Source organism: Cebus imitator, unplaced genomic scaffold (assembly GCF_001604975.1).
Source record: "Cebus imitator isolate Cc_AM_T3 unplaced genomic scaffold, Cebus_imitator-1.0 Scaffold79, whole genome shotgun sequence".
Lineage (NCBI taxonomy): Eukaryota > Metazoa > Chordata > Mammalia > Primates > Cebidae > Cebus > Cebus imitator.
In genome coordinates this window covers 6,921,326-6,945,599 of record NW_016107394.1, presented here as the reverse complement: position 1 = coordinate 6,945,599, position 24,274 = coordinate 6,921,326, and the positions used below count along the sequence as shown (strand labels likewise).

Sequence of the window (24,274 nt, the reverse complement as noted above, 5' to 3'; positions counted from 1 at the left end):
CAACTCCCAAGTTCAAGCAATTCTCCTCCCTGAGCCTTCTGAGTAGTCACATTTTAAATATTTAATTAATTTCTTTTGGATATATTATATTGCTTTGTGTACTAGTTTTTTGTTTTGCTTGTTTGTTTAGAGGCAAGTCTCACTCTTTCGCCAAGTCTGGAGTACAGTGGCATGATCATGGTTCACTGCAACCTTGAACTCCTGGGCTCAAATGATCCTCCTGCCTCAGCCTCCTGAGTATCTGGGACCACAGGCACACACTACCATGACTGGCTAATTTTTTCAAAAAAATTGTAGAGATGGCATCTCACTATGTTGCCCAGGCTGATTTCAAACTCCTGACCTCAAGCAATCCACTTGCCCTGGCCTCCCAAAGCACTGGAATTACAGATGTGAGCCACCATGCCCAGCCTATGTTAGTTTTTTATTGCTATATTTTAAAAATTACTTCAAATAGCTTAACATTACAAAAATTTATTATCTCACAGACACAAATTTATAAAGGTTAGACAATTCCTTTACTTAGTCTTTCCAGGCTAAAATCAGGGTATCAGTTGGGGCTGCAATCTTATTTGAAGTTTATGGTCCTCTTCCAGGCTAACTTCTTGTTAGCAGCATTAAGTTGCTCATAGTTGCAGAAGTGAAGTCATCTCTGTTTTCTTAATGGCTGTTAGCAGGGTTTTGCTCTGAGCTTCTAAAAGTGATCCTCAAGTCCTACCCACATGGTCCTCACAACATGGCAGCTTACTTCTTCAAAGCCGACAAGAGAATATATCTCCAGTCTGCTATGATGAAGTCTATGTAATGAATGTAATGTAATCATTGGCGTAATTATCCCAGAACCTTTGTCATGTAGCATAACCTAATCAAGAGAGATAACTATCCTAATATATTCACAGGTCTCACCCCACTCAAGGGAAGGGAATTAGATAAGGCATATAAACCAGATGTTGGGAATCTTTAGGGTCATCATAGAATTTTGCCTCCCATACCATGTCTTCCACTTCACTTATATAATATCTAATTTGCTGTTGATTTCAATCAGTGAAATTTTTATTTCAAATATTACAGTTTTTATCTCTAGAACTTCCATTTGGTTTTTTTATATCTCACCTTTTCCCCCTCATTGTGTTCATTTTCCTTTAAATATTTAAACACAGTTATAATCATTGTTTTAATATTCTTATCTGCTTATTCCATCACCTCTGTTATTTCTGGCTGTATGTCTTTCTCTCACTCTCTCTCCCTTTTTTTTTTTTTTTTTTTTAAAGAGGCAGGGACTCATTCTGTCTCCCAGGCTGGAGCATAGTGGTGTAATCCTAGCCCACTGTAGCCTCCAGCTCCTGGGCTCAAGCAGTCCTTTCACCTCAACCTCCTGAGAAGCTGGGACTACAGGCACATGCCACCGTGCCCAATGTTTTTTTAAAGAGATGTGGGTCTCACTATGTTGCCCAGGCTGGTCTTGAACTCCTAGACTCAAACAATTTTCTCTGGGTCTATTTTTATTAACTGATAATTCTGGATATGGATCACATTACCCTGATTCTTAGCATGTCCAATATTTATCATTATTTACCATATAAATTTTAAAATATTCACTGGTTAATTTTAAAATAATTTTTAAAAACCTATTTATATATAACATAAATATCAGTTTTTGAAACAAAATGTCAGTTCTATGAAACAAAAATAGAGTGAGAAGTATGTAGTTGTACATTTTTATAAATCTCTCTAATGTCTGGATTAATAGATGACAAGAATTCTCATATCTGCTTCTGCATTTAGTCTCTTCAGTGTCACCTGTAATGTGATCTCTGGAAAACTCCACTATACAGTGATTAGAGGATGAAAATGAAAATGGCAAATAACATATTAATGTTATTATGAAGATAATTTGGGCCTCATGAACCCCCGAAAGGGTCTCAGAAACCTCCAGAGGTCCCTAAATGATACTTTGAGAACCGGCTGATCAGAAAGTTCATATGTATCAGCAAAATGGTATACATAATGTCCTCTTCCTGAGGATATTCATTATTACAGGTGATTGGAGCTTCTGTAGTCATATTCCTTAATAATTTTGTGCTCCTATTTTTAAACTATATACTTAGCAATAGTTTAAAAATAAGAACACAAAATTATTCATTATTTGATGAAATATATGCATATAAATATCCAAGAAGCTCAAGATAGTCCAAGTAGGATGAATTCAAACCCACAAGACATATGAGAATAAAACTGTTGAGAGAGAAAAAGATACAGGAACTCAGAGACAGTAAAAACTTATAAGGCATGTGGAAAACAAATAGCAAAATGACAGAAGTTTCTCCTTATTAGTAATAACATTAAATGTAAATGGATTAAACTCTCCAATCAAAAGATGGACATGGGCAGAATGGTTTAAAAAAAAAAACATGATCCAACTGTATGCTGTCTATACGAAACTCATTTTAGATCCAATGACACAAACAAATTGAAAGTGAAAGGTTGCAAAAGGATATTCTATGCAAATAGTAACCAAAAGAAAGCAGGGGTTGCTATGCTAATATCAGAAAAAATAAACTTTAATCAAAAAAGCCTTTGCAAAGGAAGGCATATGATTGATCACAGAAAACTACAAACTTTACTAAGAGAAAGAATACCCAAATAAATGGAGCAATATATCATGTTCATGAATTAGAAAACTTAATATCATAAAGATATTGTCATGGAATTGATCTAAAAATTCCATTCAAATCCAATAAAAATTCCCTTTTTCCTATAAAGCTGACAGAAAAAATGAAGCTCATGTTTGTAACTGTTTCTTCCAGATTGAATTACACTTGGGTTAAAAAAAGGCTTTGAATATTTATAATTAAAAATTTTTAAAAATTACACTAATAAAAATAAAAGGTAAATCTAAGCAGAAAACAAAACAGAAACAAACAAACAAAAAACCTGAGTTCTGAGCTTACTTCTTTGGATTCTCACACTCTTCTAGATTTTGGCCAAATAATTTATCTCTATATTGTAAATGCCTGCATAATTTTAAGATGTTTTCTTGTTTTTGCATATCATCCAGTTTTTAATTTGTCTTTGGCAGGAAGATTGGTCTTGATCTCCTAGCTCTATTATTTGAAGTATCTACCATGTATTTTTTTTCTGTTGACAAAAATTATTTATTGAGCATTTACTATGTGACAAACACTTCTGAACACTGTATATGTAGCGGCAAGCAAGACAAAGTTTCTGTCCTTAAAAAAGTCCTCACTTTAATTGAGGATGTATTCATTTTTCTAAACTAATTTAATGGCTGTGAATACATGAACTTTAAGCAAACGTCAGTCTCTGTTTTCTGAGCCTCATGCGGTAGACTCTTAAACCCCAGCCTCAGGCTGAATTGGAGGGTCATTCTGAAGCTTGTACAAAGCCTGAAGTAGAGGGGAGAGCTTGGAGGAAAAAACCTGAAAGGCTAAAGGAGTGGCTAACACTTAAGAGATAACTTGAATTTCACACATGACTGGCAGAGAGTGGAGAAAGGACATTTGAGGAATCTGTGTTTATGTCTTTTCTACCCCACAGATACTCACAGTGGAAGTGAGAATGAGAAAGATTTGCACATATACGTTAAATCTCCTGCCCGAGTTGTGGAACATCCTTGGACTCTAGCAGCCCTCCACCCAGCCTTACCCAAGAGCGGAAAGGAACACCAAGGCCATTCCAATTTTGCAGCAGCATCCAAGAAACTAGTACCTATCAAGAATGCTGTCACACCTCTGAAGCCTGCCAAGCACTACATTCAACCACCAATACCCACCACGGTCTTTGAACTCACCCAAGCGCCCACCAGGCAGGCTACTACTAGTGAGGCTACCTTTCAAACTACATTGCCCACCCCGAAGGCAGATAAGCCAACAATGCCCCCCGTAGAGGTCCCCTATCCTGAAATAAGAGACCTCTAAGATATCCTCATGGCTGAATACTCCAAAGGATCATATGTCACAATATATTTCACTGCATCTGACATCTCCTATGAGATGTTTCCAAAGAAGAATTAGCCACATCTCGCCCGTTTCTTCCTCTTCCTCTCTCTGCAGTGGTGGGAAGTGGTTGATAAAGGCACACAGAAGGGCCATTGAGGCTCTCGGGAACAATTCTGCTCTAGCCTTTCTATCAAGAATGCATCTTAAGGGGCTAGGCAAGGGTATAACTGCTGTGTGTGGTCTTGGAACTGGAGCTGGTTGCTCTCTGTCAAGTTTTTCTCATCCTAACACCTCCATAGTATTCCCTGCTAAGGGAGTGACTGTGCATATAAATAAAGGCAGCCTCTCAGGAAGCCAGAGGTAGTGGTGTATTCTTTGGACCCCTCTGTGATCAACCAGGGTGATGAAGGCGGGTGGATGGGGCAATAGTGATGCCATCACAGTGATCTCATTCTCTAAGCCAGAGAACGAGAGGCGGCATGGTCAGGAACAAATATCTCATCCGCATCACACATTATCTGCTCTAGTGTGCAGTGGGATACTTCCTGATAGCTTGTGGTTTGCTGATTCCCCAATAAGATGATGGGCAGAATCCATGCTCACTCAATAGCTTTTGGTCTTGAGGGGAAAACAGAGCTTAGAACAAGTATCTGAAGCCCCTTCTGTCTGTGAGCCCAAAGTTAGAAGCAGCAAGCTGAGTTTTCCCACTTACACATCCTTTCTAGGCCTGGGCCTCCCCATCTTTATGATGGTGGTGTAAGGCAGACAGCCACAGCACCTTCCTTCTGGTTCAGATTTCTCCTGGGCTACCTGTGGAGCTGTGTCCTCCAACAACCACATTACCATCCCAGAAAGCAGGGTTCTCTGGTTTGGGGCCTCCATTTACACACACCAGCTGGTCCTACAGTAACAGCTACGGAGATCAAGCACATAGATGCTGATGACCCAGACACTTGAGTATGTGAAGAGAAGCAGGACCAGGCCCTGCTGAAGTATCATGGGACCTCAAGGGCAGATCACAAACGCTTCCCCTAAGGGAATTGTTCACTGTCACTTCTCTAGGTGCTCATCCCCACCACAGCCCGAGGATGCCCCACCCCTAAGTCACACCTTCCCTATCTGAAGCACCCACCCACAGATCAACTCCAGTCATAGCCAAACCTGGTTGTCCCATGCTGGTCACACAGCAACATTTTACAAGCACCCACTAGACATGAGGATTTATCCCAAGGCAGCATTGTCCTTGGGGTTCTTGGACATGTCTTGATGAGCCAAGATGTTTTTGGCAGGTGCAAGGGCCACTGTGGCTCCACTGGCCCTAGTTATGGCCCAGAAGCTGATTCCTCCTCTAGACCCCCAACCCATGCACACTTAGGTCCCCACCTCCCAGCATGATGTCCAGCATTTCCTCCCAACCTACCCCAATCTCAGCTGGTCCCTTTAAAGCACATCTTGAACTCAAGCTCCCCAATCCCCAAACCAGACCAGCTTGGCGCCAGCAGGTACAGACCAAGGAAGTCATGTAGGCCACTCTCCTGCAAGGCCCTGTCCTGACCCCACATGCCTTCCCCTTCCACCTCCCCTCCCCCAGCAAAGACGCTGTCAGGCCAGAGGATGAAACATATTTTATGCCCTGAGGTGATCAGGGGAGACTTGAACAGGGGCCCAGCACTCACACAGCAATATATAAAACTGTTCTGTCTCCCTCATCCCACCTGCAGATCCAGTCCCTTCAGTTTCAGAGTAGTCAATGCATATTTGGTTTGGTTGTTCCAAGTATGGAGAGCTAGGTTGTCCTCTTGATTCCTCTATCCCATTGGTACACAGAAAGTCAAAGGAAGTTGCATGGTGGGGCTGGTATGAGACAGGAGACGCATCTAAGGATCATAGGCTCTCACAACTGGGAGCAGCAAGCTAGGACTAGACCAACCCAGGCGCCAGAAGGATGGATGGTGGGAAGTTCTACATCCCAGAGACGCTTCACTGGAAGAACATCAGAGGCCCAGTCGGTATGGTCAGGGGTGGCTGGCCAGCCTAGCCTCTATGCCAGGATGGCAGAGGTCTTCCCCAGCTGCAGGGGTAGCTGATGGGCCTGGGCCCGCTGCTGCCTGGAGAGCAGACACGGAACCAGCACCTCCCCCTGACTGTTCACTTGCCGCTCCTGGATCCCCGCTGTTTGCTCATGGCTGTGAGCATCTGGCTAATGTAGGAGGTCAGGAGGTCATCCATCTTATAGCCCTGGAAGCAGGGGCGAGAAGATAAGCAGAGCACATGGTGGGATGGGGCCAGCCACTCAGATCATAGCACAGCTCCCAGGAATCTGCAATGGGCAGAACCCAGGACAAAGGCAAATCCCTCCCACTCAGGGCTCATCTACTGTCTGCACAGTTGAAGGGTTGGATTCATCCAGCCAGATGGCTAAGGTTCTACACTGTTATGACCCCACATTAAGCCCCTAGCTTGTGGGTTCCTCGAGTCATGGATACCTCCCTCCAGGAGTGACTCTACTGGCTCTCAGCTGAACTATGCCTTGGATGTTTGAGCTCGGTCCAGGAGGTCTCATTGTTAATGGTTCCACTGTGGAATTTGGGGGCTAAAGGGCTGTCACCACAGGCTCAACCCCCAGATACTGAAGGCACTCAAACCAGTTGTTGAGTGAGGGGTCTGTTCCTCAGCCCCAGATTAAGTCCCTTCCCCAGACTTAAGTTGAGCCTCAAACTGACCTGATCTTGGCCCCAGCCTGACCCTTGCCAATGACCCCAGGCCCAGTCACACACTCCTGCGTTTGTTCTAGGCCCTGGGAGGCTGGCTAAGCTGCAGGCAAGGCAGGGAGCCCACCAGCCCAGCAGGACACGCCCTCACCAGTGACGTCTCGCAGAGCAGTTTGCTCCCGCGCACCAGGTTCCCAATGGTGATGTGGAAGTAGGTATTGCCGCTGCTCCAATTGGAGATCTTGGTGAAGGGGTGAGTGGTGAGGATGTCCTGGGGGAGCAGAAAGGGCATGGAGAGGCACAGCCTGGGCCCTGTGGCCTCACTTTCCCACACACACCCTCACAGAAGGCCTTGGGCCCTCAGAGGAGCCCACGGCCCAAGGGAGAGGCCAGCTCTGACGTGGAGCTGCGGTGGGAAGCAGGTGCCTTCCCCTCCACACCTTGATTTGGACATCCAGGGAAGTCTAGGGGGCTGTTGGGTACTTGGGGCCAGAAATGGGAAACTGGGAGGCCTGAGGGAACTAACACAGTGGCCTGGATGAGATGGTCCAGGGAGAGTTTGAGGAGGGAGCCAAGAAGACAGGGCAGAGCCTTGGGGAGCACGGCATGCAGGAGCAGACACAAAAGGGTCAGAGAAGGAATGACCAAGAAACATGAGAGCCAGGAACGCAGATGCATGAAGCCAACGGAAAGATGGTGGTCACAACTGTTCTTCACCACCTGTCCAGTCAGACCCTCTGGGTGTGCAGCGGACTGCTCTGGCCCAGAAACAGATGCACAGTCACCCCTGCACAGCCGGCCACCCCGAGCTGCATGGGCAGAGCATCCAGTGATGATGAAAGGCCAAGTACTAAAAAGAGCTCGGATTCCATAGGAAGGAGTTTGTTAGTAACTTCAGGAGAGCACTTTTGGTGGAGCAAACATTGGGTAAAGTCCCAGCAAACGCTGACAGTTTTTGCAGCCATGTGGCAGGTGGATGAGCCTGGAGATGGTGGCTAGGATGGCTTGCGGGGTTCATTCCAGGACTGTGTCTGGGGTTCAGGCAGAGGAGCCTGCCTCCACTCGCCTTCTTGTCCCTGCTCACCTTTGTTCTGGGATCGATGAGGCTGACCCCATACTTGTTGATGGCAATTAGGAGGATCTCAGGGAAGTTTGGCTCTGTAGTTTGCTAGAAAAAAAGATGAGAAGCCATCAGATGGGACCCAGAGCAAGAAAAGCATTTGGAGACAGGAATGAAGTCTGGTCCCAGCTGGGATAAGGTCAGCCTCTCCTGTTGCCTGTGTGGTACTGATGGCCCTGCCATGACCTCATGGTCTCCACCTCCGCTGGGCCCTCAGTGCTACCCCACATCTCTATATGGGTACCCTGGACCATACTCTGCTTTGTTCTCCCTCTCAGCTCAAAGGCATCCCATCTTTAAAAAGCCTCCTGAGCCCTGCACCTGCCTCCGGCTACCTACCTGTTCTTGCACAGCAGAGCTTCTCAAAAGGCCTCTCATCCTAGCTGTGTGACCAGACCATCCCCATCCTCTCACACCAGCATCCTCACCATTCTCCTGCCTCCGTCCTGCCCCTCAGACCCCTCTTCCACCCAAACCTGGGAAACTTTCTGGCCATGTCACCCTGTGTTCAAAACCCTCCAAGTTGGGCCGCCCCTGCAGGAAACCCAGCCCCTCAACTGCTTGCCAAGCTGCTGCTCACCACAGCCCGCTCGCTCCCGCCCTCCACCCAGCCACACTCCACTACTTCCATCTCCTGCCCAGACCCGAGTTCTTATGCCTCCAGGCCTTTGTCCATGCGGGACCCCTGCCAGGTGCACTCTTTCCAGGGTCTCCTTGGAAAGCTCAGATACCACCTCCTCTAGGAGCCTCCTCAGACCCGCAGACCTCTCTGCCAGCCGGGCAAGGGCTCCCCACTGCCACAGCACAGGCCAACCCCCATTACCCTGACCTGTTTACATGTCTGCCTCAGCTGCCAGGCTGAGCTTCTGGTCCCTCTGACCTCAGGACTTAACCCAGCTAAGACACCAAGCCAGGACAAGGCTGAGGGTGCTGCCCTCCTTCCCTCGCCAGGGCAGGTGTCCAGGGCCAAGGCTGTTTCTCAGTCCTGGGGAGGAGTCTCTGTGCCTTCTCAATGCCCCTTCCCTCCTACTCTGCTCTGAGAAGCCCACGGCGTACCTTCACCTCGAAGAATGCTGAGCCAAAGGTGGGCCACTTGAAGATGAGCTTCAGGAAGGCCAGCTTGGCCTCCTCCTTGGACTTCCCCGCATGCTTGTTGAAGTAGGCAACGATGGACTGGGGGGACGGGGGGTCAGGGCTGGGCTCAGTCACGGGGACAGGCCTGCTCAGCGCAGGCCTGCTTAGAGCTCAGAGTCCTCCCCCCACCACTCCCGCCCACTCTGGCACCGTCTGCACCGTTAGGACCGGGCCTAGGATGGAGACCTGAGGGCTGTGAAGGGCTCTTCCCATATTTCAGCTAATGGACTCCAGACCTCCCTTCCTACCCCCAGGCAGGCAGACCAAAGAGTATCAAGGACAAGCAGGTCACCATGGTAACCAGGACAGGGCAAATGACTGCCAAGTGGCCACTGAGTCCTTGGCATGGAGGACTAGAGGATAAGGCAGGCGGAGGAACAAGGTTGGCAGCCTCATCGTGTACAGGAGCCACAGATGCACCTCTCCGGACTGCTGGCCAGCGCCTGCCGCCTTGACTCCTGGGGTGCCCAGAGGCCCATTCAGGGCCCCTCCATTCCCACTGCCCACCCCATGCTCACCCGCTTCCAGTCATCAGGCGAGACCTGCCGGATAAGGTCCTGGGGCACCAGCTCCCGCAGCAGCTTGGGGATGCTGGGGAAGTAGGACTTGTCCTCCTCGAACTTGACCCTGTAGATCAGCGCCCCCAGCTGCAGCACCTCCTCCCGCGTGCACTTGTGGTAGCCTCGGAGATACTTGGGCAACTCCTGCCAGAGACAGAGCAGGTCACAGGCATAGAGGGACCTGGCAGAAGTGGGCTCCTTTCCCACCATACCAAGACCCCCAAGGCCGAGGTCTACCTTACCCCGCATGTGGGCCCACCCACCTCTCCAGCCTCAGCTGAAACTGTTCCCCCAGGGGAGACGGCACAGGACAGGGACAGAGCAAGTCTGCCTGCACAGACTCAGCACTTCGCAGTTGGAGCTCATGCTGTGTCTATTACCTCATTTCCCCCGTAACAGTCCAGCGAGGTGAGCGGCCCCATTTCAAGATGAAGAGACTTAGAGTGACCAGCTGGGGACTCTGAGACGTTTCATACCCCTCACCTCCTGGGCCCTTCCTCTTTTGGAAGAGCCTCTGAATCTGGCCTCTTTGCATTGGATTCTCTTGAGACCATCTGCTTTCAGCAGCAGCAGAGGCCCTCCCACCCCCTTGAACTTCCAGACCCAAAACCAGAGGAACTTAGGCTGGAGAATGGGCCCAGAGCAGAGATGAAGCCTCTGAAGGGCCGGCGCTGTCCACAGGCTCCTAGAGCCTCAGGATCATCTTATCCATGATTTCAAAGATAGGGAAACTGAGGCTGTCCTGAGGACACATTGTTGGTCAGAGGCCTGAGTCAATCATTTCCATCTTATACACCCATCCACACGGTTATGGGTCTATCTACCTGCACGTCTCCCTCCATCCATTTCCCTCTGTCCAACCATCTACTCACTCATCCACCCACTCACCTACCTACTCACCCATTTACTCACCAATATCTACCCATCAATTCATTCAGCATTCATCTGCCCATCCATCTGTTCATTGAGCCGCCAATTCACCTATTCACCCATCCATCAATCCAACAAGCACGCGTTGAACATCTGTGAGCCAGGCCCTTTAAGCAACAACGCCTACTCTCCCTACGCTCATGGAACTTGCAGTCTCAGGGCAAGAACAGACATCAAAAATCATTCCAAACAGACACATAATAACAACCTTCAGAGGAATTGTTCACAGTGCTATAAGAGAATATAACAAGGTGACCTAATCTAGGCTTAAGGACAGGGCAGACTTTCTTTAAGATGAAATGGCTGATTCCCCTGATTCCCTTAGTAGCTGAGGGAAGGAACTGGGGAAGAGCAGCCCAACATTACAAAGGCCCCATGGCACACTCAAGATGTGGAAACAGTCCAGCTGGAGTGAACTGAGCCGAGGAGAGCCAGGTACAAGGCAAGGCAGCAGGAGCAGGTCGTGGCACCACCAGGCAGGCCATGGTCAGGATGAGGGTTATGCCCTAAGAGCAAGGGGAAGCCACCGGGGGATCTGGAAAGCAGGATGACCGCCCTGTGGAAAAAGGATGGAAAGGGACCAAGACAGATGAGGAGAACAGGGAGAAAGTCGCTGACCCAGTTGGGAAGGTGGTGATGGAGAGACGTGGGGGACTTTAGAGACATCCGGGAGGTACAGTCATCAGGTAAGTGATTTGGGGTGTGCGGGAGGAGAAGCAGATGTCAAGGCCGACTCTTGGGGGAACTGGCAGTCAAGGGGCATGCACTTAGTGGGCAGCATGGGGTGGGCGGGGAGGGCATAGGGGAGAGGCAGATCCCAGGTTTGGATGAGGGTGGTCCTTCTCACGCCCTGGCCAGTGTCCTCTCTGCCACGGCAGCCACCATCCCTGCCTCCTCTGCCCTTCAATGCTTCCTGTTTTTTCCAGAATGGTAAGAAGGCTGAGCCCAGAAAAGGGCATTAACCTGCAGTCATGAAAACCTGGAATCAAACCCCAGTTCCATCAGCTGTGTGATCCTAACCATGGCACCTTGGCCTCTCTGAGTCTGTTTGTCCCTCTGTCAGATGGGGACAACATGCCTGCTTTTTGGGGTTAGTTGGCAGGACAGAATGAGAGAAGAGTGCCAGACACATAACAGAGGCTCAGCATGCAAGCTTCCTGCCTGGCTTCCTGCAGGTCCCTGCGCTAGAAACTGTTTGCACAGAGGCCTAGGAATTAATTACCCTGTTACAGCAGTAGAGTCTCCAAGTCAGAGGACAGCCCTGCACTGAAGGAGGGGCCTGAACAGGTAGGGACTGGAAGCTCAGAGGAGGAACTGCCAAGCCCCTAAGGGCCAAGGAGTCAGGAGACACAAGTGTCAGGGGTTGCGCCATCCCCTGGCTCCAGTGGTCTTGGCGGGAATCCCATTGAGGCCAGGCTGGTACAGGCCCCACACCCGGCAAGGGCAGTGGGTCTCTGCTTTCAGGGCCAGAGTACAGCAAGGCTAGCCATGCATGAAGGCAACTAGAGTGCCCACCTGGTAATAGTGGAAGATGGAATCAGCCATGGGATCCTTCCCTGGCACCGTGGTGGTCCACAGCTTCTTCATGAAGAATACCTGGTAGGTGAGTGAGGGCACGATTCCTGCAGCACAGGGCAGTCAGTCACCCAGAGGGTCCCCACACAGACAGGTGCTCATGCCCCAAGCCCAGCCCCAGCCCCAGCCCCAGCCCCAGCCCCAGCCCCAGTCCCAGAGGAGGTCCTCGCTCAGGCCCGCCCAGGTCGGCCTCACAGCACAGCCTTGCTCTGGGCCTCAGACGCTCCCAGGACCTGGCCTCATTACCGTCCTTGACGGGCCGAGCTTTCTTTATCCAGTCTGTCAGGTGCCGAACGAAGTCGAAGAAGAAGTCATTCTCAGGCACGCTGATGACCTGGGGACAGGGCCATTGAAGCGCACTCATTTTAGTTCAAGCAACATTGAATTTTCTGACCTTCCCACCTAAGGCCTGTCTGGCAGCTGCTTCTCAGGGAAGACTCCACTCCCGGCTGGAAGGGGTTTCTGTGTGTCAGCCCCACCCTGCCCCATGTGCCTGTTAAGTGTCCCCAGAACAGCCTACTTCTTTTTTTTCTTCTGAGATGGAGTCTCATTCCATCGCCCAGGCTGAAGTGCAATGGTGTGATCTCAGCTCACTGCAACCTCCACCTCCCTGGTTCAAGCAGTTCCCCTGCCTCAGGCTCCTGAGTAGCTGGGATTACAGGCACATGTCACCATGCCCGGCTAATTTTTTTTGCATTTTTAGTAGAGATGGGGTTTCACCGTGTTGGCCGGACTGCTCTCAAACTCCTGACCTCAGGCAATTGGTCCGCCTTAGCCTCCCAAAGTGTTGGGATTATAGGCATGAGCCACCGCACCTGGCCAGAACAGCCCGCTTCTTGCCGGGAGTGATGGTCATTCCATTCAGTGCCTGGGACACTGAATGCTGCCTTAGGCCCAAGGGAAACTGGCCAAGAATGCGGCCCAGCCCCTGGCTTGGACATTCTCTGGCATCCATGTCCAGCTCCTCCCACAGACTCTGGGCTCCCCTAGGTCTAGGACCTCAGCAGGATCACCTCTGGGTCCCAGTATCTGACACAGAGACAGTCACGAAGTGAGGAGACAGACACAGATGCATGTAAAGCCATCAGCTGGCAACAGGATGGGGTACCTAACTCAGTCAAGGAAGCTTTCCCACAGAGGGGGCTTTAGCTGGGCCTGTAAGACTTCCAGGGACAAAGGTATTGGCAGTGGGGTGATGTGAGAAGGTGGCAGGGGCATGAGCTTTAGAGTCACACCCACCTGGAGCTCAGTCCCTGCTGTGTGACCATGGACAAGTTACCTAACCTCTCAGAGCCCTAGCTCTGTGATCTGCCAAGTGGGGATGATCACACCTTATTTCAAGGGTTAATTTGCCCCAGCATGGCAGTGAGGGACGAGTCAAAGCAAATCTGGAAAGAACATGTGTGTTGGGGCAGGGTGAGGAGTCTGGTGTGTCAGAACACACAGCACCTGGGCACGTGCCCCTAAGAGGGTCTGAGTACGTGCAGTGCCTCGGAGGAGAGAGAGCTGGGGGCAGCCACTCCACATCAGGGGAGGCTGTAGGGATGGGAGAAGATGGACAGATGCCAGTGCCCTCTTCCCTTCTCTCCCCTAGTCTCTCTCTTCCCCCTGCTGTCTATAAGTTCTTATGGCCCCAGCAAATTTCCCAACAGGTGGGCCGGTGGCAAGTAGGTAGATGGCGAACCACTCACCTTGTCGGCAATTTTGACAAAGAGACTGAATCCCTCTGAGGACTTGAGGAGCAGCCGAGTGGCGATGTTCTGGCAGAAGTCCTTGGCCTTGGTGCTGGACTCCACTTCGAAGGCCTGGGAGGGGTGGTGGGCACTGGGCTCTGGCAGGACCTTTCCCTGGACCTGGTCCTCTGGGGCTTCTCTGGCTGGGCCTCCTACACTGAGCGCCCTCCAGGGCCAGACACCCTCCCGTGGGCCCAGAGCAAGGCATGGCATTTAACAAAAGGAAAGGGCTACTCCTGTCTGGGCCTTCCCTGGCCTCCTCCTTCCGACCCTCCAAGCAGACGTGGCCTTGGTGTCCAGAGTCCTGGGCCAGGCTATACACGCCTGAGTGATGGTGGGGGTCCAGGGAGCATAGCAGGAAGGGATGACTGGAAGGAGGATACTTGACGAAGAGGAAAAGCAATCCCAAAAGCAGAGGAGAAAGCAGCCCAGACCAATGGGCGGGCTTGAGCATCTGGGGAAGATTAGATGGAGGGAGGAAAGATGTCTGGAGGCACAAGAAGGGATTTTAGGAGATCTTTGGTCCTTGCAACTGAAATCCTCTTGTGGCATTTGTGAGTCTCCAGCCTCAGGCAAGTTTCAAAACAACTCTTCAAATGAAAAGTTTATCTGAATGAGACACTGTGTTGAGACAGGCAGGGGCTGGGGACCATGGGGGCAGCATGACTGCAGGCGTGACAGACCGATAGGACCTCTGGCAGATAGGACTAGGATGGAAGGACCCTCAACCACCTCAGGTGGGGAGGAAGGAAGGGGTGCCGAGGTTCTGCCTGCAGGAAAGTGGGCTCAGGTGACAGGGGAGGCCTGAACCTGGGGGCCAGTAGGGACCTGCACAGGGAGGTGCAAAGCCAGTACAAAGCCAGCTCACAGGGAGAACTGCTGTTCTCCAAGGCAGGTCCTCCTCAGAGAGAGGGAGGAGGGGGCCCTTCCGAAGGAAGCTGCTCCAGGAAGCAGGGGTTGGATCAGGGATCAAGGGCTCTTGACCTGGGGAGGCGATGGCCTTCTTCCTGAGCCCTGACTCCACTAAGGGGCAGGAAGACGAGGCAGCAAACGTGGGGTGGCGGGGGAGAGGCGTAAGGCCGCCCTTGGTGTCCACCCAGGAAGCCCGGCCCTGTCCTGGGAATCTGTAGAGCCAGAAGCCAGCGGCCCTCACCTCGTCGGTGTCGTCAGGGAAGTAGACCTTGTGGAAAATCTGGGTGGTCTTGTGCTGGATGGCCTCCACCTCCACCAGGTGTGGGGGGTACTTCCGGGACCCATTTCTGAAAAGGGGGCAGGGCCAGCAGCAGGCAGCTGTGTGGGACTGTGGAGACCAGGGACTGGCATCCTTGGAGGCAGACAATCCCAGTTCTGATCCCTGCCCGTCACTTCCTATGATATGACCAGCCACTGAGCCTCCCAGAGCCTTGAGCTCCTCATCTGTAAAATGGGATGGTGGCTATGGAAGGGACCAGCGAAGTGAAGGACGCAAGTGCACTTGGAGAGTATGAAGCAGGCCCAGGTGTCTGCCCACCTGCTAGCCTGGGAGCTCTGGGCTGAGCACTCCTGAGCCGCTGGACTCTCCAGCTGCATCTCAGGCAGCTGCGAGGCCTGCATCTCCATTTAGCTGGCAGCTGAGGTACCCCAGGGGTGGGCGCCAACTGTTGTGTTGTCCTCATCCCCCAAGGGGCTCATCCCACTAGCCCAATGTGTCCAGGAGCCCGCCCCAGTGCCTGCCCCTGCCCCTGCCCCTGGCAGCCGCTGTACCTCAGGGCTTTCTGGATCCGCTGCAGGCAGTCTATGGCAAGTGGGCAGTGCTTTCGGGACTGCAGGAAGCGCTGCACGTGGGGCAGGAGGATGTTGCTGGGTGGGAAGAGGCCCGTGCACAGCCAGAGCAGCTCCCAGCCGCGCTCCTCGCTGTACCTGCAGGAGGAGGCGTGGGATCCAGCAGGGGCAGCCACCATCAGGAGTCACAGGACCCATGCACCCCTGGGTGAGGGGGCCACACACCCCTCAGCTGCTCATCACAGCAGCAGTGACCTTCCCTGACCCTTACCCTGTCTGAGGACCTCTCACCCCATCTACAGGCCCCTCTCCCTGACAGCCAGATGCAGCTGGTGCTACTCAAAGTGTGCTCAGCCCACTGCGCCAGGTTACACTATTACCAATGCATGTGGATATCAGGGGCTTGTGCCAGAATAGAAAGCTACCAAGTTACCATGCACTCTGCTTCAACTGAGGCTTTTTGTTTGTTTCCATAGCAAGACTTTCTCCATGAAGGAAGCAGTGTGATTTATATTCAGGCAGAAGCTCTTTGATTTACCTACACTTTAAGTATCGACGAGTCAGACCAGCCCCACCCCAGGATACTTCAGCCACCACTCTGAGCTTCTTGGGCCTGACAGCAGGAAGTTTGGAGGGCTTCTAGGAGGAGGTGGCATTTGATCTAGGCTTTGAAGGATGAGGCAAATTACAGTATGCAGAGAAGGGACTGAAAAGTTTTCCTGGGTGTGGGTGCGGCAAGTACAAAAGTTTGGCATCATCAAAAGAGCTGACGTGTAGTTTGAGGATGGATTTGTGGAGGATGTAGAGGGTGACACAGCTGGGAGGAAGGCAGTGGGCTAGGTGTAAGAAGAGAGGTGTAGCTTCTCTCAGGCTCTGAGAGGAGCCGATGCCTGACTTCCTAATCATGCCTCGGGCTGCCCCAGGGGGAGGAGAAGGTGGCACCCTTTGGGCATTGTGCCCAGCACCCAAACTCATGAGAGTTTTCAGCCCGTGCTTCCAGTGGACAGCCGGCCTGGCCTGCACCAGGGAAGGGACACTTGACTGTGCTGGACCTGCAGGCAGACAGCAGGGTCTAGGCAGGGGAGGGGCACCCAGAGGAGGCTCCAGCCAAAGCTTAGGAGGAGCTAGGGCTCTTCCACTTAGAGGATGGACTCAAAGGAAGACAGCCAAAAACCTCCCAGTTCCTGCCAGGCCCTCCTTGGGCCTTGGGGCCAAGCTAAGATGTGAGGGGTCCATGGGCAGCTCCTGGCTCTGCATGAGGAAGGTCTGAGTCCTGGCAGAGCCAGCAGCTGCCTCCGGAGCCGCTGGGGCCTGCCCCTCGCCCGCCCACAGAGCCTGGCTCACCTGATGTGGTTGTCCGTCAGCTGCTTCAGGATCTGCACATACGCCTCGTCCTTCAGGGGCTCAGCTTTCAGGGCGCCCTCAAAGATCTGGTCAGTGAGCTCGTTGACGGAGCGTGTCCTCTTGGATGGGTAGTCACCCATGTACTTGAGCACGGGTGGGGGCTGTTAAGGAAGGGCTCGGCCGAGTAGAGGAAGCACTGGCCTGGGGTCTGGAGGCCCCACTCTCCACAGGGCCTGCCTCCTTGGAGCTGTGACCCTGGCCTCAGGCTGCGTACTCACGAAATGGGCGTGATCTGCCCCACCGGCCCTCATAGCCACCAGCTCATAGCCACCAGCCCCACATCCGAAGCCCTCACAGCACCTGGGACGGACTGCCCAGATGGCCAATCTGACCATGCCACTCCCTGCCCAGTGGCTCGCCCTGGCCTTGGGACACAGCCCAAGCTTCCTCCCAGGGTCGGGAACCCTGCCTGTGCACAGTCTTCCCATCCTCTCTGTGCTGAAGCGCCAGAGCCCGGAACAGCCCTGCTTTGTGTGCCTCGGGGACTTGCTGCTGCTCCCTCCCTCTGGAACACTCCCCACCCCTTTCCCTTTTGCCTGCCTAAGTCCTTCTCAGCCTTCAGGCCTCAGCCCAGATACCACTTTCTCCAGGAAGCCCTCCCTGCCCCCTCCAGGATGGGTCAGTTTACAGCGCTGCCTGTTCTGGTCCATCTCGGCGCTGATCTGGATGTGCATGTGGCCCCATGAGGCCAGGGGCTGGGCTGGTCCCTGCGCTACCTCCATGTCTGGCCCAGCATAAGGCACCCAATCTACCTGGCACCTGGGTGACAGGGTCAGAGGAGACAGTGGGTGAGGCAGCCCTTTGCATAGCAAAAGGTGCCAGGGAGGGAGTCCTCTATCAACCCTTCCCACGCCACAGCAGGCCCTCAGGAGGAAGGTGGTGTGCAGACGAAGACCCTGCCTGGTCCCTGGCTCCCCTCGGTGCGGCCCCAGGGCACGGATATCAATGAAGGCCAGGCAGGCCTCCTGTGAGAGCTCCTCGCTGCCCAGGAGCTTCTTGAGCAGCGCCTGCTTGAGCGGCTCCCGCGTGTGGCTCCACAGCCGGTCCTTGCCTCGGGCCTTGGACACCATGACACGGCTCAGCGTGTGCTTGGGTGGGGGCCTGCCACAGCACAGGGACCGTCAGCAGTGGCCCCATCACCAGCAGCCCTGGGGAGAAACCCCCAGGTTGTGAGACCCCCACCCCCGCCCACACCCTGTGCCTGGAGACTAAGGGTAGGGACCAGGCCCTGCTCTTCCCTGCCCTGCATGTGGCTGGAGACTAGTCACTGGCGGTTGCTGGACTGTCCTTTCTCAGTTGTGAAACAGCGGCGAGAACACCCCAGGCTGTGCCCCAGCCTCCCCCACCACCCTGCACCCCTGCAGAGCTCAGTGCACACTGCTTCCTCCAGGAAGCTTCTCACTGCCCCTCCATCCTCATCACAGTGTTGGACACACAGAATCCCAGCTGCCTGCTTCCTGCCCGCTTCCCCACCAAGACTGAGTCTCCAATGCCCAGGACCAGCCTGGGGTAGATGCAGTGACAACTCTTAAATGAAAGAAGAATAAGTCGAGACATACAGAATGGGTCACCTCGGTGGACAGAAACAGCCCTCCAGCTCCCTCTGACCCAGGCCCTGCTCACAGGTAGGACTTCACAAAGCCACCCCAGCACGCAATCTGAGGGTAGCGGAAGCCTACAGCTCCCAGCCCTGTGGCCCCCATCCTACCCTGGGAGGCATCACCTGAAGTAGTCATAGGAGAACTCCTCCAGCGTGTAGGGCTTGGTGCGCACCTCGGGCTCTGTTGTTTGCAGCTGCAAGAGCCGGACGATGTCCTGCCTCTGGTCGGGAGTCATGGTGACCAGGGCCTAGGGGCCAGGAGACAGGGGGCTCAGGTCAGCTCTGCACTTGCGGCCACCAGAACCAACACGGTATACCCTGGGGCCTTTGGCATTCGGGGAGACTCTCCGGGGGGTGGACCCCATGCTCCATTCTGACCCTGGGAGCCCCATTCCTCCTTAGGGTCTCTGAGGTCCTTGCTGCCTCCTTTGTGCTGAGCTCAGGGCCCTTCCCTTGGTGTCTGATCAGGTTGGGTCAGTCTGAAAGGCTGGACGAGGCAGGAGGACATGGTGTGAGAGCTGCCTCATCCACTGAGCCTGGCTTAGGAGCCACTGGGGAGGTTGGGCTGTGAGTCCCCAGAGTTGCTCTCAAGGTGGCTCCAGAAGAAGCAGGGACCAGCCCTGCCCCCGCTGTAGCCCCACTGCCTGTTCAGACAGTGTGAGGGATACCGCTTTCTCCAGTCCCCGCCCCTGGCCCCACCCCTTGGCCGTTCCTCATCTGATGCCATTTCTAGGCCCCTCCCCACCTGGCACAGGTTTGAGGGCTGCCCCAACTTTAAATGTGTGGTCCCGTAAGATCCCAAGATCATCTTCACAGATGCACTAGACCATTAACCTATTGTACCTCTGTGTGGAGTGGATGAAGAGGGGTCTAGTGGTACCTCCCACCCATCTGCCGCCCAGGCCACATACCACAATCTCCCGTGGTGGCATGGTGACAGTGGGCATGACGTACACACAGTCAGTGGGGAAGTCCCCACGCTGCTTGGTCCTCTCATTGATGCCGTTGGCCCAGCCTGAGTTCATGACCTGCTCGCCCGTGTCGTGGTCCAGGATGATGAGGTCTCCCTTGGCAAAGCTGAGGAAGCCTGACTCCTCACCTGCTGCAGAGCAGAGGTGAGCGGGACCACGGGGCAGAGACAGAAGCTGAGTTGGAACATCTTTATTTTGGTTGATGATCTATAAGCCGCTACTTCCCACAGAAGAACTGAGGTGTTGTCATCTGTGTCTGCCCACCTGCCACTCTGCCTCCACCTTGTCACAACTCCCCATACAGACACCACCACCAGAGTGGGCCACTCTCCCACTCAAAAGCCTTCCACGGTTCCTCATTGCCTTTGGGAGAAAGCCCCGCACTCCTAAGCCTGTTGTGAGTGGGCCTCCCTGGACTCCTTCCACCTCGTCCCTCCTCCCTCACTGCGCCTGTTCCCAGTCAAACCAAGCTGTTTGCAGTTCCCCGGACAGGCCAGCTTTCTCCTGCCTCTGTGCTGGCTTCAGCTCAGCTCTCTGCCCGCTGCGCTCTGCTCACATGGGCTTCCTTTCTAGACCCCAGTATGCATGGGGCCTCTCCTCCGGGTTCCTGTGGCTCTGGGCTTCCCTGCTTACTGCACCATTACAGGCTGTCACTGTGTGCTTCCCACCCTCCTCCCCACTGAGTACAGGGTGGGGTCCATTTCATCTTCATCTTTCCCACACTCTGCCAGGACTTCAGTGGCCTCAGGCAGGGTAGTTGTTACTGCTGTTATCACTTGAAGATGGTGGGTCTTTTGAGAACACTGAGAAGGACCCCTGATCTAGCTTAGAGAGGGGACAGGAGACGAGTATTGAAGAACCAGGAGGAGGGAGAGAGAGGAGGCTCCCCGCAGGGCACACATTGAAGGCACAGGCTTCTGCTATTTGGTCCAGCTGCAAGGGAAGGATAGGAACAAGACCCTAGCAGCCTTGAGTGCCAAGGCCAAGGCCATGGGACATGGTCTGTGATATGGTTTAGATATATGTCCCCTCCAAATCTCATGTTGAAATTTGATCTCCCTGTGTTGGTGGTGGCCTAGTGCGAGGTGTTTGGGTCACAGGGGTGGGTCCCTCACGAGCTGTGTGGTGCTGGGTTCACAGTAATGAGTGAGTTCTCCCTCTATAGAGTCCCTGCGAGAACAGAAAAGAGCCTGGCACCCCGTCCTCTCTCTCTTCTTTCCTTCGGATACAGGAACCTCTTCTCCTTCTGCTGTGAGTGGAAGCTTCCTGTGGCCTTCATCAGAAGCAGATACTGGCCCCTTTCTTTCTTTCCTTTCTTTATCTTCTCTTCTATTCTCTTTTATTTTCTTTTCTTTCATGAGGTCTCACTTACCCAGGCTGGAGTGCAGTGGCACAATCACAGCTCACTACAGCCTCCACCTCCTGGGCTCAAGCAATCCTCCTACCTCAGCCTCCTGAGAAGCTATGACTACAGGCACAGGCCACCACACCCGGCTAATTTATTTAACCTTTTGTAGAGATGGAGGTCTCGCTATGTTGCCCAGGCTGGTCTTGAACTTTTGGCTTCAAATGATCCTCCCATCTCAGCCTCTCAAAATACTGGGATTGCAGGCATGAGCCGCCATGCCCAGCCAGCACCATGCTTCTTATAGTGCCTGCAGAACTGTTAGCCAAATAAACCTTGTTTCTTCATAAATCTCCCAGCCTCTGGTATTCCATTATAGCAATGCAAATGGACTAAGAAAGTCTGCATGACACCCTGAGCCCCAGTGCCAGGCAGCCCATGCCAGCAGCCACTCACCGGGGTTGGGGTTATCCTGCAGGGCCACAACATACTTAGATCTCTTCCGGAGTCCCTCTAGGAAGGTGACCACCAGGTCACGAATGTCCTCGGCGTTGCTGGAGGTGAAGGTGTATTCGTCCCCCTTGATGGTGGCCAGCGTGAAGCTGGGGGCAGTCATTTTTGCTCCCCTGCAGGACCAACACGGAGAACAGGGCCCCGCGGGGGTCAGTCCTGCCCAGCCTGAGTGAGGCGCAGCACAGCCAAGATCAGAGCAGCCCAGTGAGAGCCAGACACTGCACTCCCTGAAGGAGACCAAGGCCAGTTGAGTCAGACATGGCCCAGCCAGCGGGGGACGTGGCCCAGCTCAGCACATCTCAGGCTAAGTCAGAGCTGGCCTGGCCAGAGGCAGGCATGGCCCAGAGGGAGACCCACACTGGCCTGGCCCACTTCTTCCTTGCCTGTCTAATTTCTACTCATCCTTTAAATCTCAGCCTACATATCACTTCCTCCAGGAAGTCCTCCCTGCCCTCCCACAGTCCTCATCATACCCTGCTTTAAAATGGCCTGTTCAATGCCTGTCTCTCCTCTTTGACTGAAGATCCAAGAGGACAAGGACTGCTTGTCACCACTGCATCCTATGTGTCTGGCATGTATCTGGTCAGAGCTGGACCAGTCTGATTCCAGCCCCTATCAGATGCAGCCCAGAGACACTGCTACAAGCCCCAGATGGTGGAGGAGGGAGCCACTGCACTGCTAGGAATGCCAGTCAATCCCAGCAACCCGACCCACCATCCCATCTGCGTGCACTGCGCTTTGCAGTTTATAAAGGGCTCTCCCATCTACTATTGCATTTCTTCCTTACCACTGCTATGGGAGGAAAGTATTAAGACTCCTGTTTTAGGAACGAAGACATAGAGTGAGTCCTACCCAGACGCCTGAACCCCAGGCCAAGTTCTTTTGCACACACTCGCCTGCCCCTGACTGTCCTGACCACCTGGTCCTGTCTCAGAACAGCCTTCATGTGCTGTGAAGCCCATGCCCGTTCTTACAGCAGGAGGAGGTGCCAGAGAGGTCTGCACAATGTGGCACAAACTGCCCAATCACGTGCAACCAGGGCAGGCCACTTTGTGTCTCTTCGCTTCCTGTGACCCAGAGGGAAGCTTTGGCCCCTCTCCTTCCCCGCTGTCCGTCTGCATCTCCATGCAGCCATCCTCACCTGCTGCTGGACACGGCCATGATCTCTGGGAAGGACAGCTCCAGAAGGACCTGCTCCTGCTCATCCACAAAGTACACGCCTGTCCAGTTGACGGCCACGATGACATCATTCTTGGGGAGGCTGGGGCCTGGGGTCCAGACCAAGGCACTGAGAGGGAGGCCTCCTGTCCCCAGGCCCAGCCCTTCCCAATCCTCCTAACAGCCAGGCAGGTGGCAAGGGTGGCAGTACACTGATTTCCATTTACAGATAAAGAAACTGAGGCTCAGAGAGCACAAACTCCCCACGTGGCAAAACCCAAAGTGCAGTGCCAAGAGAGTGCTGAACCAGGAAATTGGTTTGGGTCCCACTCCTGCCATTGGTCTTTGTGCAGCTTTGGACAAGTCCCTGCCCTGCACTAAAGTGAGATCTGGGGAGAGGCTGGAATGAGGCCCAGGGTTCCCTCTGGCCTTAGTGCTTGGTGGTTCAGTGAACAGCAGCATCAGCACAGGGCCTGGCACAGAGCAGGTGCACAGTAACAACGGCCCAAGGGCGGCTGAGCCAGTGGCCTGCGTGGGTTTGTATCTGCTATTCTTGACTTCATGGAGTCAACCCAGCAGGGCCATCCCTGCCTGAACTCTGGGTCACCCTGTTCTGTACACAGTACGTGTCTTAATGATTCAATCCTCACTCAGTTTTTCAATCCAGTGTGCCACTGAGCACATAAGATGTGCCATGGAGTCACTACTGGGTGTGGGGAGGCAGGACCCGCACAGCCGCATTGACCAGAACAGACCAAGCAGCCCGCAGGCTGGAGTTCCGCTGACAGGGGCCCTGGCTCAAGCCGCTTCCCTCCCCTGTTGTGGGCTGAGACACAGAGTGGCTGACCCAGGCTGACCCAGGGACTGGGAGCCTCACAGGCTGGGGGTACCTGAGAATTTGTAGGCTTCATAAAACCTGGAGAAGAGCAAGGGCCACTTGAAGCGGGCATAATTGACCACATCCTCTTTGACCTTCTGGGCATCAGTTCTCCTCTGGGCATAAATCCCCTAAAGGGACAGAGTGACAGAGGACAGAAGACAATGTATGAGTGAGTTTGCTCTACAAATCAGCAGCCGCTGCCTTCTAGCCAGGAGCAGCCTGGGGTTTTCACACCTCCTGTGCATAGTGGCCTGGCCCCGCTCCCATCTGCCCGCACCCACCCTGTTCCACCTTTCTCATTCATCAATATCAGTGAGCACTTGTGAGTGCAGCCTCTATGCAGGTGCTGGGGCCCAAAGTCAGAGAAACTATAGCTGCCCCTCCAGAAAGCTCCCAGTTCAACAGAGACAGGGAAGCAAGGATTCCAGCCAGAGCTTGTGGGAGGACCAAGGCCCCCAGTTAGCAGGAGGCATGTGCAAGGCAGACTGGGAAGAGAGGGAATGGGGACACAGCATGGGGAGCCAGGTCCCGGAGAACTGTGAGTGTAGCCACAACTGCAAGAAACCGATCTGGCAAATCTGGGAGTTAGATCAGTGTGTCAAGGGGGTACTGGAGCTTGGAGGTGAGGTGAGCCGTGAGGGGTGCTGCCATGCTCTTGGTAAAATACAAGGCCAGACACAGTGGCTCATGCCTGTAATCCCAGCACTTTGGGAGGCTGAGGCAGGCAGATCACCTGAAGTCAGGGGTTTGAGACCAGCCGGGCCAACATGGTGAAACCCTGTCTCTACTAAAAAATACAAAAATTAGCCAGGCATGGTGGCAGGTGCCTGTAATCCCAGCTACTCAGGAGGCTGAGGCAGGAGAATTGCTTGAAACCAGGAAGCAAAGGTTGCAGTGAGCTGAGATGGAGCCATTGCACT

General features: G+C 53.3%; 2 protein-coding genes across 4 annotated transcripts in view; one reads left to right on the top strand and one right to left on the bottom strand.

Annotated features, from left to right (window-relative positions):
• The window catches only part of GDPD4 (glycerophosphodiester phosphodiesterase domain containing 4), a 92,595-nt gene extending 88,283 nt beyond the window's left edge, over positions 1-4,312 (top strand). The window contains exon 17 of the mRNA XM_017533059.2: positions 3,559-4,312. Coding sequence (XP_017388548.1) covers positions 3,559-3,938 — 380 coding nt within the window. The 3' untranslated portion in view covers positions 3,939-4,312. The remainder of the gene's footprint in view (positions 1-3,558) is intronic.
• Positions 4,313-5,565: 1,253 nt separating this feature from the next.
• MYO7A (myosin VIIA) overlaps positions 5,566-24,274 on the bottom strand; it is a 90,964-nt gene continuing 72,255 nt past the window's right edge. For all 3 annotated transcript variants that reach the window (XM_017533058.2, XM_037740143.1, XM_037740144.1), the window contains 17 exons: positions 23,365-23,482; positions 22,458-22,584; positions 21,260-21,429; positions 19,399-19,589; positions 18,611-18,735; positions 17,831-17,988; positions 16,828-16,981; positions 15,466-15,621; positions 14,876-14,981; positions 13,681-13,794; positions 12,236-12,323; positions 11,930-12,036; positions 9,443-9,628; positions 8,847-8,963; positions 7,755-7,838; positions 6,822-6,941; positions 5,566-6,197 (listed from right to left, as the gene is read on the bottom strand). In XM_017533058.2, the coding sequence (XP_017388547.1) occupies positions 6,108-6,197; positions 6,822-6,941; positions 7,755-7,838; positions 8,847-8,963; positions 9,443-9,628; positions 11,930-12,036; positions 12,236-12,323; positions 13,681-13,794; positions 14,876-14,981; positions 15,466-15,621; positions 16,828-16,981; positions 17,831-17,988; positions 18,611-18,735; positions 19,399-19,589; positions 21,260-21,429; positions 22,458-22,584; positions 23,365-23,482 (2,211 nt within the window). In that variant the 3' untranslated portion in view covers positions 5,566-6,107. The remainder of the gene's footprint in view (positions 6,198-6,821; positions 6,942-7,754; positions 7,839-8,846; positions 8,964-9,442; positions 9,629-11,929; positions 12,037-12,235; positions 12,324-13,680; positions 13,795-14,875; positions 14,982-15,465; positions 15,622-16,827; positions 16,982-17,830; positions 17,989-18,610; positions 18,736-19,398; positions 19,590-21,259; positions 21,430-22,457; positions 22,585-23,364; positions 23,483-24,274) is intronic.